Source organism: Anopheles stephensi, chromosome 2 (assembly GCF_013141755.1).
Source record: "Anopheles stephensi strain Indian chromosome 2, UCI_ANSTEP_V1.0, whole genome shotgun sequence".
NCBI classification, from domain to species: domain Eukaryota; kingdom Metazoa; phylum Arthropoda; class Insecta; order Diptera; family Culicidae; genus Anopheles; species Anopheles stephensi.
This window is the reverse complement of record NC_050202.1, coordinates 37,093,759-37,109,078: the sequence shown is the minus strand read 5'-3', so window position 1 is coordinate 37,109,078 and position 15,320 is coordinate 37,093,759. Positions and strand designations below refer to the sequence as shown.

The 15,320-nt window shown below is 43.5% G+C and overlaps 1 protein-coding gene across 27 annotated transcripts in view; it reads left to right on the top strand.

Moving 5' to 3' along the window:
• Positions 1-4,775: 4,775 nt before the first annotated feature.
• The window catches only part of LOC118517658 (protein kinase C-binding protein NELL2-like), a 48,212-nt gene continuing 37,667 nt past the window's right edge, over positions 4,776-15,320 (top strand). Inside the window, exons 1-3 of one of the 27 annotated variants that reach the window (XM_036064026.1) lie at positions 4,776-5,426; positions 8,786-8,868; positions 9,312-9,815. In XM_036064026.1, the coding sequence (XP_035919919.1) occupies positions 9,725-9,815 (91 nt within the window). In that variant the 5' untranslated portion in view covers positions 4,776-5,426; positions 8,786-8,868; positions 9,312-9,724. Of the gene's footprint in view, positions 5,427-6,434; positions 7,505-8,785; positions 9,816-15,320 lie in introns of those variants that run through there. The other 26 variants (XM_036064025.1, XM_036064023.1, XM_036064014.1 and 23 more) reach the window with 26 other exon arrangements.

The window sequence follows — 15,320 nt, the reverse complement described above, 5'->3', positions numbered from 1 at the left end:
GCTTTTTGGCACATTTTTGTGGCAGTGGGATTAATTTTGCTATATTTTTAAAACATTCTGTAGTGTTTATATTGGGCTAAGAACACTGTTTATCGGGGTCGATTCTTTAATATAAATATATCTTATGGAGAGATTATTAAAAACGCGTCTGGTCAGTAACCAGTCTCAGGTCCTCTCATGCTCACCAGTTCAAAAAAAAAACAAATACTTTCCCAATAAATTACTAACATGAAATTACTTAATAAGTTTCTTGTTTATAACTTACTAAAAAAATAATTTCAGCACTAGTAGTTGATATTATGCTACTGCCTCCTAGCATTGAGAAGATATGAAAGGGTTTCCGTCGATTCAAAAACAACTTGCACCGTAGGAATAATACCTCTCGCTGATATTGCAAGAACGACTTTTCCTATTCGTAGAAGAGATAGTTGGAAACTATAAGAAAAAAAATCGGAAACAGAATATCAACCACTGACCAGATCTTTACCATCGTGAAGTGAAGATGGTGGAGCAACAGCTCCACTCCTGCCATTTCTTTAGCCAGGGTAAAACTATGCGACGGAATGAGCTCTTTTGGCATCCCGGCCAAGCTTATTAGGCTTGTGAGGAAGACCAACATCACATGTCAGATGAAGGTGAATGGAAAACTATCACAGCCCTTTGCTACCCACAAAGGGCCTGCGACCATCAGTGATTCGGAGGTGCAAACTTCGGGGATCATCCTCTACAAGTCAAACCAGATCCTGGAATACGCAGATGACATGAACAAGTTTGAGGTTCTCCTTCGTAGCAGAAGCTTACCAAAGAAGCGGGCGAGCGGCACTAAACTATGACGGTAGACTGACGACACAAAAACCAAACCGATTGTGACACCATCAGCTACCCTGCTAACAAACACTGGAGAGCTAATAGGCAATAGGAATCTTTGAAGTCTTTAATAACTACACCGCTTGAGCAACGCGTAAGGGTGCTGGCGACCAACCGGTCACACTACAGCCCTAGGAAACTTCTACATTTAAAGTACCTGTCGCGACGATCGAAGCTGGGACTGTATAGAACATTAATATTCCTAGTACTCAAATACACTGGAGCTAAGGCGTTAAATACGTCAGTCTTCACACGGCAGGACCGGGGTTCAAATCCCAACCAGGCCGCCTTCCCGATACTGATACGGGTAAAGACAAGTCACTAAAGCTAAAAATGGTAGGTCAACAACCTTTCGAGTTTGTAGTGCCAAGGAAGAAGAACTCACAAACGCCTCTGAGCCATAGACTTTGTCCAAAACTGACGAATCCCTCTTAGCCCCCGTGAGCTGGTCGTGTCATAAGAATAGCACCAGACAACCTAGCCCGTAAAGTCCCATAAGGCTGTCCACATGGACCGAACAGACGTGGTAGGGCCAAATTAGCATGGAGTGACCGGGGTTCAAATCTCTTCTGGGCCGTTCCCCCATAGTGAGGACTGACTATCCAACTATGCGATGTCAATAAGTCTAGTAAGTCCGAAATGGCAGGCATGACCTTAAGAGATCGTTAGGCCAAGAAAGAGGAAGAAGAATTACAGGTCTTGAAATTAATCCTTATGAAATCCTTATGAAACTTCAAATGTTGCTTGGGTTGACTTATCCCTGACAGGATGCTTAAGCTTCATTTATGATAATGATTTATGATGACATCATGAACTTAAAAAAAGTTCTTCTATGTTTTACGTTTTAACATACATTTTATATGCATGGTAATCTATTTTCCCAACAAATGGAAGAGAGAAATGGCTTGAAGCCTATATAAGGCTTTAAGAAAAAACTCTTCCACCCGGCGTAATCGATAACTACAACACCACCATACTGCCTATCATATGTGGTCGTTGCACCAATATCAGTTACACCTACCTCTTTATTGCCCAATTAATACAACCGGAAATGTGTTTTCGAAAGACTGGCTAGGGCCCTTTCGGGAAAATCATCAGTGAAAGTAACGTTTCTGCGACTTACGTGCGTCGTATCGCAAAGGGAGTTCCACCCTACCGTTTGCCACAGTAGCATCAAGTTTAATTGTCAGGGGAGCGATCATGAATCCAACCAAAAAAAAGAAAAGAAAAAAAAGGAAATAAAATGCACCGGAAGACCTTGTATAGATTAGTCATAGTTCGGCAAAGGGGAGGACGCATTTTAAAGCCAGCAACTTACGTGGCGCACGTACAACATGTGACAGACGCAGCGCCTGGCCACTTGACAACCACAGTGGTTCATCTCCCCAGTCCAGCGCAAAGTGTAACACGAGTAACACTGAGCTGCTGGCTCACTGCCGCCTAAATAGTGAAATTTGATAATACATATGTGTGTATCCCGGTGCCATGCTTTCCTGCTGGGAGTATCTCATCAGAGTTTGATACGTTCTCCGTAATCATCATCATTGTAGGGTGAAGAACAGCACAAAAAAAAACACTCACACACAACGTAAAGCGAGACGAGCCTTTCGGCCCGGCCTTCCATCCCAAGTGGTCCATAATTTCTAGATTGATTCCTTCCCATTGGTAGCGTTTGTAAATTGGAGCAAGTGTTTTCCACTGATCTATTACGAAGCATTCTGCGGTGGTCGGGCTTTAACGAGCTTGTTGATAGGCAGGCTCCGACAGGCGGAGGAGGCATTTTAGCGCACTAATGCGGCCGATGGTTAGGATGATTTGTGTGCCAATCGGAACGTTTGTAAAAATTAGTGCTGTAAAATTGTCGTATCCTGAAGCCAGCGGGACGCTGTTTGTTGCTCCGGATGTCTCGGAAATATTATCTCACCAGGATGAAGGACAAGGTCAAGCAACTAACCGCGGTGAGCACCGTGCACAGAAGGCCGTGCCATTCGCCGGCGATTAGCGAGCCAGAGCAACCGACCGTGTACGGTACGGTGCACGGTGCTAGCAACGGCCACTAACGAAGTAATATTTTGTAATGCTCTTGGGGGGCTATCAGCTATAGGGTTCCCGTTTTCGTTTTTCCTTTCTGGGAATTGCAACATACCAACCATACCGATTGTTGCAAAACACTAAAGCCGGCCAACAATTTTCTGTTCGTTGACTCTACTCGACCCTACCATTTGGACCAGATCCTTTTTGGTGGCCTGGTAATTTAGAATTGAATTTGTCTAGAATATTGTAAATTTTGATGTTAAAAGCTTAAATTGTATGTTATTTTGTAATTTAGTTGTAAGCAAATGAATACCTAAATGCTATACGGCGACGAGAGGCATTAATGTTTTAATAAAAATAAAATTGAATAACATTCGATTTTTAATGTTTGATTGCAAAATACAAGGAGAATTTTTACTCACTCTAAACAGACCTAACGGCTTCATTTCATACAAAAAGAAATCCTCAAAATGATTCATGCTATTCAGCGTTTGCTGCTAGTCTCCGGATTTTTATGTTCATTTTTCCACGATTGGCATTAAAGAAGCCTGCTACCGATCCCGCTAGGGTCGCGCCACCAGAACCAGCAAAAGTAGTAAAAATCCAATGGGTTACAGTTCGACCGGGGGTTGTTGGGAATTACTTCACCCTCCTACAGTTCCCCGTGCTGCTAACCGGTTCCAGAAGCTTGGCAGTTGGTTGACCGACCGACCGGCTGTATTCGTTTACACAAGTGCACTCGGGCGGTCACCTGGCTCTGCAGCAGCAGCAATACGTGCTATTAAAATGCCACTGCCACATAGCCACGACGACCCTGTTCCATAGTAATAACCCATCAACAGATTGATATTGGATTTGGTTGTGTGTGTATATGTATGTGTGTGTGTATATATGTATTTATGCATGTATGTGACCACTGTCGACAGTGTTGAAACCCGTAAGAAGTTCGGCAAGTAATCTCCTAGATACCCTAGACCGCTCGGTGCTCGGTGGCATTGCAGTCCTGGTGTGTTACCACGGGCAACCAAAAGCTACCAAACAAACCCGCCCCATACGTCGAATTATCTCTCCGTTGCACAACACTACAAATTCATCAACGTTCAAAATGCGGAGCTTTAAGTGTGTCTTGAGCTCAATAAAAACCCATTTGTAGCAGTATAACGAACTGTACGGACAATTGTTTTGTATTAATTTTCGTTTTGTTTAGGCCTTAAAAAAACGAAATTAAAGATCCAACAATTTGAATACTTTAGCCTTTGCAATAATATATAACAAAGGCTTAAATTATTCGAGAATAAGATAACAAAAATTGATTTCCAAATGTTTGATTACAATTATGTAAATACTGAAATGTATCCGACTATTTAAACCACAAAAAATCGTCAAAAAGGACAGTTAGCGCTCCTTGTAAATTCACTTAAAGCCCAAACGAAGGACAAACTACATTTAGAGGTTTATTAGGATCATATTTTTACTGTATGTCGGCACATGGCATTAATTATTTCACTTAACCTATTTCAAAATTATAGTTTTTCAGAGATTCGAGCAACTAGCAAGATTGATACAGCACGTGAGTAAGTGCTGCTGCTGACTTGGTTTGACCTATTGATTTTCCCAAGCAAACGCACACGAATTCCGAGTCCAAACGGAGACGGAGGATTTCCATATCGAAACGCTAGTTTTACCGACTACATTAAGGGACCGACCGGCTTTTGCGGGCTCCAGGATTGTAGATAAATAGTGGTGATTGCCTGCTATCTAGAACGTTCTACATTTCTACATCTTTTATTTGTAGATTCTGTGATAATGGAAAGCTTAGACACCTTACACCCTGTAAGCAATTATTTTAAAATTTCGGGATACTGTGCAATTGTTGTTTTCAAAATGGCATTTGAATTGGATGAATGAGTAAAATAGTAATTTTTTTAAGTTCTTATGCCAATTGCTGTATTTAAAAATGCTGCAAGATTGATGATGCCGGCTTTTCAATACCCTAAATAAGGAGAAAAAAATGCCATGAAAAACGGCCAAATGGTAGTGTTATTATGCTTCGTCCGTTCGGCACACGAGAGCAAGTCAGGACTCGCTTCATACCAGGCAGAGGAGAAACTGTTGCCAGCAAAGGCCAAGCATGTGTGTTCTCCGAGGCTTCCAGTGTATTAGTTAGTTGGCAAACTCAGGTATGTTGCTACCCCTTTTTAAGTTGAGTCGGGTAAAGACTACTCTCGGCAAATGGAGCGGGAGATAAAAAGGATAACGCTGAACGAGAGAAAATATTGCGTAAATATTGCGTCAGTATACTACTAGAACTAGAAGAGCAAGTAGGCGAAATTCCACGAGGCCACAAACCAACAAAAGAAAAAAAAACATACAACCCCGTAACATTATTGATAATATACTGCAAAGAAGCGTACTGCCGTGCGATACACGGGTGTTTTAGTCACGTATTGCCAGGAACTCCAAGTGGTTTATGGTGGATGTGGCCAGTTGCTGACGGTTGTTGAGATACGGCGTTATGTAAAGGTGTAGGTCACTTAATTGTGGTGCCGCAGTGTTTGAATGTTCTGTTGAGTCGGTCAATAATTTTGGTTCAACCCCGGGGTGGCTCAACTGAGTGGCTAGATGGCGGTGTGTGTGAAAAACTACAGTGCAGGAATTTCGTCCTGATAACATCATCTGTCGTTTTAGTTTGGTGGCCGCTGTACTGCTGTAATCGGCCAGCAGAATCTCGGTGAATCCTCCATTCCATTTGCTGGACCCGTGTATCCTGCCGTTGAACGGTATCGAATCGTACGATGAAAATTGCATTAATGTACCGGTGTTCCTGGAGGTTTGGTTCGTTTTCCTTCACTTTTCCTCGTGTTGCGGCACAGTGGGCCAACAGCATTTGGGTCAAAGGGGAGATGTAAAATAACGTTAAAAATAAGTTAACTAAGACATTTTTACGGTGTTGACAATACGGCGTCATGCCGTAATACTGGAATTATAAATAAAAAAAAATAAGAAATTTCGTTTTTTACTTCCTTAAGAACTGTAATGATTGATTTTGTTTTATCTTATGCTTTAGATATTTTCTTTTTCATGATCAATTGCTATTTGTGTTTATTAAGTTGTTTAAAGTAAACTATTTGCAAATTGGATTTATTTTCTTACGAAGATTGAGGGAATCATATCAAAATTGTCCAGTACACACCAAAATGTACGTACCAAACCGAACTTTATACTAGCTCATGAAGTTTGCGTTCAAAAATTCTCCCCTTTTTAACAACTAGAGAATGAGACTGGAATACTTATTGTGCTTGGATGATAAATTCTTCAAGAAATGCATGTTTGGGAAAATTGGAAATCGGTGTATCGGTCATATAATTTGGAGTGCTCTAAACTAGCCTTGTTTTGGAAATATGTGCCCGTTGAATTTGTATTCGTTGTACGAATTTTGGGCGGTACATACAAAGACCTGTAATGCGTGTATAGTAATTACAAACTCGAGGTTATTCTACAGTAGTTCTGCGCTTAACAATGCGAAAAACAGCATTTTTCTCTCAAAGAAATCGATTTACATCCAATGCAGCACTGCCTTGCATCCAATTGGACGTGCGATAGTCGCCGTGCGTGCAATGGTGGAAAAGTCTGCACTAGCAATAATTGGTCGACATTTAGAACGCAAATGGACCACTGTTCTTGGAGTTGGATTTCCAGGCAAAAAAAGTGGTATATCAGAGCGGCGACCGATAAGTGAGCGGATAAAATCTTCGTTCGGGAGCGAATTCGCTCTTGAAATTCCGGTTGGAAAAGCCGAACACAAATCGAAACGAGAGAGAAAAAAATAAAACTCTCTCTCTCCATGCTCTCGCACTATTTTCGTATCCGCGACCGGAGAGAGATTTCTATGTTGCGATTTGTGTTCGAAAAAGGGGGGAAAACGGACAAGCATACACGAACGAGAAAGCGTTCCGCATGCGATTGGCGGCTGTCTCTTGCCTTCCCTCGGATCGGCCGCACTATGGGCATGCGGCACAAATGGTCAAACTGCGTTACACCGCTAAATCGTGGAAGCGGAGCAAAAGGACCGAAGATGATGTTTTCTCCCGCTTTGTCGCGATGTCTGTTTTAGAGGAGAAACAGAGAGAGAGCGTGTGAGAGAAAGAGAGAGAGCCAGCGGAGACGGAAAGAGAGCGCAACTAAGACCCGAACGTTGGACCCGACCTGTCGCGGCGATGTCGCTTGCGTATGAAATGCGTTTGGCGCAAGAATTTCGTTCACTTCGTCGTTCTGAGAAGACCTGTCGCACCGCGTACCGTTGCGTATCGAATGCGATTGGCGCAAGAATTTTATCCTGCGCGGTATACGTAAGCGTTGGAGCTACGATTTCGATAGTAATCCCCCGCACGCTAAGATCGTTGGCGAAATTGTACGTGTGTTTGTTTCTGTGTGTGTGCGCGCGGAAAAAAGATTTTCTGAGTAGTGTTTGAAGTAGGAAAAGTTTTGCTTATTGAGTGAAAGTGAAATTTTACATAAACCCCGTGTGCCAAGCCGCAATTGCCCCCTGTGTGTGCCGACGTTTGCAGCCAGAACCAAGTAGGCCATCGAGAGGTTTCCCCTTGTGAGTGTGTTTCTGTTGTTGGGGCAGGAAAAATCAATTTTTGTGCTAGTTGAGCCCCAGTGCCTGTTTATCGACATTTTCCTCCGTGTGCAGACATATTAAAACGTATAAGTAATGCCGCTGCAAAATGCCGCTGCTGGTTCAGGCCAAACGGGCTGAAGCCTTTGATAGCATCGATTGGGAGACGCTTTTGCATGTTAATTATATAAGCAGATTTGCATGATACCATCGTGGGTCAGGCTTTTCCAAAAAAAAAAAAAAAGAAAACACCGCGAAGGCTCGCCCGACCGAATGAAGGATGTGAAGGAGAGCTTGTGAAATTTGTGCATTTGCTGGATGGTTCAGTGAAGCAATGCTAACCCCATTGCCATTCTTTTCCTTTTGTCAATGGACAATTGTACACTTCACGAAGCCCGATTATCGAAAAGTGACAGTAGCTATGTGTGTGCGTGTTTGTGGTATGGTTATGCCGATGCAGTTTTGAATGAAAAGTACAATAATGCAATGTGAGCGATTCCAGTTCCGGAACGCAAGTAGGGCAACCATACGATTGGAGGACTGCACTGGACTCCTGAAGTTTAATAATGCTTGTGGCATGATCCTTTTTACGAAAACCATTTGCACCGGCACAAATCTTGAAGTTGACTAACTGCTTAAACTTTCTTGAATACAAAAAGAGCAAAAGCAGTTGACCCTTTTTTGTCAGCTGTTCAATTAATTTAACATTAAAAGTTCTGAGTAAAATTGGGCCTTTTTGATAATCATGCGATGTGTGTGTGTGTCGTTTGAAACATCACAGCCGGCATTTGAGAACGAAAAAAGGAAAAGGAACAGAAAATGCCCAAAAACTGGTTTTTGTAGGTATGAAAATTCGGAACTCGGCAAACTAAACCTGCAACCAGAAACCAACCGGGGGCTGATCGCACCCGAAACGTTGAGGTTCTACGTACGTGCAAATTGTCCAGCGGCACACACCACCGTTTGTCCCGGCGCTCGACATTCCTGAACTAGGTAGCGCAAAGGCGCTTTGGCGTGACTGCATCGACGTATCGTCGTTAGCGACACACAGTAGCCATACACAGAAGCAGCAGAGAAGACTGCGGGGAAAATTAGATCGAAGAAAAAAAACTGACGAAAAAATGGGGAGGCCCGGTTCTTTTTAAAAATTGTTCGGGCTCGGAACGGCGCCCAGGAGAAGAAAGGGCCCAACAGCCGAAGCAAGCAAGAGCCAAGTGTACTCGCTAATCTTATTTTCGCATGTGTGTTATTCCGGTTCCGCAGCAGCAGACGTTGTTCGGGCAGAGCAGTTCGATCGAACGGGGCAGGCATTTGCAGCAGCAGCAGCATAAGCATCGTCATCGTCGGTAACCAATAGTAGTAGTAGTAGGGTAACATCATCATCATCAATATCATCATCATCATCACCATCATAGCAGACGCAGGAAAAGGACTACGTTGTGACTGCCTGCGATTTTCGGAGGATAATGAAAATCGATCTAATAACGGCAGCGGCAAAAGTTATACACACGCAGCAAAAGCCCGCAGAAGAAAACCACCGTGCTGGTGGAGCTGTGATGTGTCAAGTGTGGCCTGTCGGTGTTCACGTTTTTAATTAGCCACGCTTTTTGGGGTTTTAATTTGGTTCGTTGGCCAATATCCCTTTTTACCGATCGGTTTCCTATCGTCCAAGAGTTGGGTGCAATCTCTGTGTATCTTTGTGCGTTTCTGTGTGTTTATGAGTGTCTGTATGTGTGTGTAAATGGTGATGAAGTTGCAAGCAAATTGAATAAATCGGATGTGTTTCCAGTGCTTCATGGCCTGCTATATCGGGTGTCTTAAGGAAATGTGCGATCAACAACAGCAGCAGCATCATCAAGCAAAAGTTGTGCTGACAAGCTGTGTGTGCGGTGGTGTGTGAGATTATTACATTGATAGCAGCGTGCAATCGGTATCAAACCCGCCCGGTCCGGCCAGATCCGTGTTGTCCGACGACGCATTGTGGTTCCCGGTATTGTTGAATGGTTATTTTTTTGGTTCGTTTTTGCCATTGCATCAATTAATGCCGAATCGGTTGGTACGACACGACCGGAGAGTGAACGCGCAGCACAAAAAGCAATTCCTTTCCAACGCGCCGTTGAACTGTGATGGTGCTCGACGTGCAAAAGTTCTATCGTAAGGAGCCCGACCGGCTGAGGCAGCCGCGATTCGTGTAGCTCTGCCATGACCAAGCAGCTCTGGAACTGCGATACATCCTGGCGATGTGTCCAGGCATTGGCAGTGATCCTGACCATCCTGCTATTGCCCGGTACAGGTAAGTCTCTTAATCACGCTACGCGTTTTTTTTTCCTCGTTTTGCTTACACGCCCCGTTCGATCGCGTTCCGCATTCGTTTGACGTTTCAATTTTCCCGTTTAATCCCGGCCATAAATCATTGGCGGCCGTGGTTCTTCGTGGTGGCGATGATGCGTACGATTATTTATATTTGCAGGTGATATTTTTCTAAAAAGGCGAATGCATGAAGCTGAGTAATTTACGAACGGTAAACAAGACCTTTGCAAAGCGAATTATAAGCGCTTGTAGCTTCCACGCGGGACCTAATGCTCTGGCCGATATTTGCGAATGTTTATTGTAGATTCCGTTGGGTTTTTTTTATTATATTCGTGACGCACACGATAAACCTGTGTCTAACTGTGTCCCCAAATTCAGGTGTACTTCATAAGACAGATTTATAGCAGACCTACACTTCAATAAAATACGGTTTGCCAAGTTGTGGTGCAAAATTGGTGAAATCCAGCTCACCAAAGTCACAGTACTGTGCAAAGTCCTTAGTTGATGGCAAAGACTTCCTAAAATCCTGCACTGCTTTGCATAAAGTGGGTTTTGATGAGCTTCATCATCAATTAAATTTGGAGTTTTGTGTGTGCGAAGCATAAGCAGGGCAGGGCAGCCAGGGCAGACGGGTCAGGCAGACTTGGTCGGTGTGGGAGATGGTGGCGCTCACTCGGGTCTCCCCGAAGGCTCCCCGGTTAAGCTTCCCGATATTGAGCGGATTCAAGCTAACATAAACTATTTGGCTTCGTTCGGTTTGGGTTACGGTCTGGACTTGACGTTCCAGCACTCGACGGCGTGTGCATCGGCGGTTTTTGGCCCAAAATGCCTTGAGCCAGCAGTATTTGTGGCAGCACAGCAACATTGGCCAGTGTGCTGTGCAGCATGGCACTAACAGCACGCGAGCGTATCATTGAATGAACAACCTTGGATATGTATGGGTTGTATGTATGTATGTATATATATATACATTTATATATATATATATGCATATATACAGTCTTCTCGTTTATTTTTTGCTTGAAATGTGACCACGTGTTTGCGAAGGAAATCGAATCGCACAACATGCTATGAGTCAAGCAGGCAGGCACGCCAGGCAGGCAAGCGAGCAGGAGGGTACGGCATATAAAATCGAGCATGAACATAGGAACAGGAGCATAATATCGGAACGAAGCGAGACAGGAAATGCGCTGCAAAAGAATAGCAGCCACTGGGAGAGGATATGAAATACGAGAAAACGGCACGACGACGACGACGACCACGGCCACGACCACGACGACGACGACGTATGCTGGAAAGAGCGTACGTTTTGGATTTTCTCGGCTTTAAATTTTCGCGACATCCTACCTAAAATTCTTTACCCGGCTCGCACATCAAAACCGCACCGCAGCGTACATGGTGGTTGTGGCTGTGGCTGCGGGACCAAAAAGGAAACCAGAGCCATGCGGCCTGCCTATAAGGAAGTGGCTGACAATATGAACATTATATGAAGATGAGGCTGGAACGAACAAAACAAAAAAAAGAAAAGGGACGAAGTGGAAGAACACTGAATGGCGCGAGCGAAGACAAGAACACGTGATGTGATGCGCTTTTTCTTCCAGCGTGTATCATCGCTCTTCGCACCGCACCACATTACGCTGCCCCACTATGCTTTTGGCATCCGCACGGCACGGCACGAATGCTAGTGGAGAAGCGGTATTCGTGCAGCAGAGGGCACGACTGCAAAACAAAGCAAGAAAAAAAGGGAAAGAAACGGAAAGAAATCGAAAGAATTCGTCCTAAGAACGTGGAGCGAAATCGGAAAACGAGTGCAAAACTGAGGAATTTCATCACCGCTTGAATAAATAAACGAACGCGCCGGTACGCATGAGAGCGGCTGCTGCCAGAAGGGAAAATTATTCAAGAAAGCCTGTTTTCTAAATCAGTCGCTCCGTGGCAGCAGGACGAATACTTGCCCACATTTGTATGTGGCTTTGCTTTTGGAAATACAAGGCGTAGTTCTAGTTGAAACAATATAGAAAGCGTATCAGCGCTGTGCTGCTGCTGCCGGGCCGGAAAGTTCTAGCCCTTCCAAGTAGTTCCAAATCGAATCACTACTGGCACTGGCATACCACACCACGCAGTAACATCGCGCGATCCGGAAACGGAACGTGTCGGCGAAAGCGTTGGGCAGCGTTTCACGCACACTTAAGCGACGGAACTCATCATGTGTCGGGGGAACTCTGCACCTACGGGTTAGGGGTTGTAACAACCACCACACCTGACGCCAACGTTCCATGCGGGTACTGCTGGCACATGTACAGCGCGCGTCCTTCCGAGACTAATGCCTGACTGTCTAACCTGATTTTGTTTTTTTTTTTTCGGTTGCCGCTGAAGTCGACTGACATAAGCTCACAGTTGAAGGGGTTTTTGCTCTTGTTTGTGCACCTTGTTTTCGATCCCCTTTTTTTCCTTTGCCCAGAACGACTGATACTGACTAATACTGTTAATTGATTTCCTATTGGATGCCGCTTACTCCCCACTTGAACGGGGCAGGAGCAAACATCAGCTTTAAGGGTTATTGGGGGGGCCGCATATACACGGCACCGAACGGTGGCTCGTGGGTGCCCGTTATTGAACAGCGGCGTTCCTTTTTTCCGTTCGCTGCACCATGGTAGCAAGCACATTGCGTTGCTCAGGGTATTGCTAGGGACGAGGAATGGTTTTCGCGTTTTCGCCGTCCATCGTTCAGTTTTATCAATAACGGCCACGCTTTATAAAAACATAACACAAACTAATCATGTTGCTATCGATTTGACATTTTTGTATGTTGCCAAATTGATCGTTCCCTAGGGCTCGCCGGAGGTCATTAGTTTCGGTCGTACCTTGTTACACACCTCGGTCTTGTGCATGCTTATTTATCTCCTCAAATGTTGTTAATCGGGGAAAGCTGGTTAAGCGGACACTGCCTGTTAAGTGAATTACTATTTCAAGTATTAGTTTGATTTTTAGTACATGATGTATTAAGCGTGGGTTCCAATTCCAAGAGAGACTAGCGTCATTCAGAATTATGGATTTCAATATGTGATTTGAAAGTTCTTTACGCTTTCCCATATTTTTTAGTTGATGTCCCGAGATTTCTGTAGAGTTATGGCTCTAGAAGCTATACACATTTCCATGTTTTTGTTACGCTCTCAAATATTTTTAACTGAACCAACCCACAGTTTTTGAAGATTATCTGTTTAATTTTTTATTTTTAAATATGTTTTATACACTTGTAGTCCTGTTGTCCTCAACCCTGACGCAGGATCCCGACTGAAATGTTCCCAGCTCAGCAGGGCAAGTTCGGAGCTGAGTATCCAGCTACGGGTAAAATTCAAGTAACAGAAAGCCAGAATTGGCAGGCCTGTCGCGATTGGAGTGACAAAAAAGAAGAAGTTGTCCTTTTGTTTATTTTTTTTTCAAATTATCCATACCGAAAAAAGTAATTTTTTGGAAATTATCCTTCAAAGTTAAGTTGCAAGCATGAAATGTTTAAAAATATGCAATACAAAAACCGATTCGTCATGTATTCTAGAAAAATTTCTAGAACATCATTTTTATCAATCTCATATCTCATATATCAAAATATCGATCCTATGAAAATATTTAGACGATTTCAAAAATATTCTCGACAGTGTCAAGAAACCACGGGAACGAAAACAGAAACATACATTTATATATATGTAGCAGACCGTGTTAAAACTGCAGAATACCATTTATGTATCGTAACGAAATGTCCTTAATTAAGCGACACATTTTTCCATTGTAATTGTCGTTATATTTAATTGCTGCGTGATATTGCTACAGTTTTTTGCCTGCTATCATTTTCGAGGATATTTGTTTATTTGGTCCAGTGAATTAGGACAACCGACCCTACTATGTATTGTTTTGCCATATAAACGTAATGGAAGTCTAATAGAAATCTTCTAGAACATGTGGGTTTTATGGGAAAACACTCTTAGCGACCTGGTACACATATGGCTAGAGACTCCACTTGCTAACACGAAGGAAAAGGTCGTAGGGAGGCCTATTCAGCTACAAGTAAATTTATTCAAAGAACACAGCAGTGGAAGACCAAGATCTCTCAAGGTTGCAGTGCCAAAGAAGAATAAGAATTGAATATCGCCACTATGGATGATTTAGACAGCTAACCTAAGAGTTCACATTCTGTTTAGCAGTATGAAATACTTGATTTATGCTCCACATTTACAACAACAACTTTCGCAATTAATGCTATACGAGTCGAGATTATAATGCATAACTATCATTCGTTTTCAATTAACCGGCCAGACTATTCCGGCATGGATCATTTCCATCCAACAGCACACACAAACGTACCCCGCACTTTTTGCGATGTTTTGCTGATGAAATGGGTGTTGAGTTTTTAAATTGTCGCAGCGCAGAAACATTTGCTTTTTCGTGAGCGTTTTTCGTCCATGTCGCCAATAAATAAATGAAAGATAATTTAGCATAAGGTAGAAAATACCGACGCTACTCTCCCACGTTAAAGTGCCGGTCCGCAAAAGTGATGACAGTTACGAAAAAATGATGAAATATATGAATCGCTTCGGAGCGGAGTGTGAAATAAATGTGCTGTTCGGAGTGAAAGCGCTGTGCGCGGGAACCAAATCGAACGAATGACATCGGGGATGAGGGCCGATGAGGGGTTAAAAATATAGGAAGCAAAAAAGAATCAGCAAGGAACAAACGTGGGATAAAATGGAGACCACGGGAACGGGAATGCATTTTTGTGTGTGTGTGTGCTTCAGCTCACAGTTAGCAATGTCCGCGTTGGTGGACGGAATCGATCGGGACCTTCGAACGGGATTGATTTATCGGGCGGCAATTATGATGTTGAAAGGTATATTGTGTGCATTTTCAACATGACGATTATGTTCAACAACGGAAAACCATTGAAACCTCTCGCCGAGCGATCAATGGATCAAACGCGTTTGATTTTTTCACACATATCGTTAGCAGAAGCTTATGAATATTCGATACCCCGGGGATTGATTCGAATCGTTTGTCGAGCAGCGTATCAAAACAGGCCGGCTCATCAAAACGAATCGCATCAGACAGAGAAGGGTCGGTATGGCCCCGGCAGCGCCTTGAGCGAAGCAGGGTAGCAACGGTTGTTACCACCGATTGGCCCAAAATTCATTGGAGCTTGGAGTATGCTAATCGGTTGAGATGTTATCTCCGCCTTTTGATTTCATGCACATACAGTGGATCGCTAACGCGGTCGCTTAATAGCTTCTTCTTAAGCTACTCTCATTCACTCGGCAACCTAATACATTTGTGCCACGCATTGTCCAATCGCGTGAAGTTTACGTATCATTGCCGTTCCACGAGCTATCTGGACCGGTTCCACGTAGACTAGAACAAGTGTATGGATCTTCGGGTGTTTTTTTTTCTATTTAGTTTACTCCTAGCCTGTCGATCTATCTGCTGCTTCCCTTTGAAGATC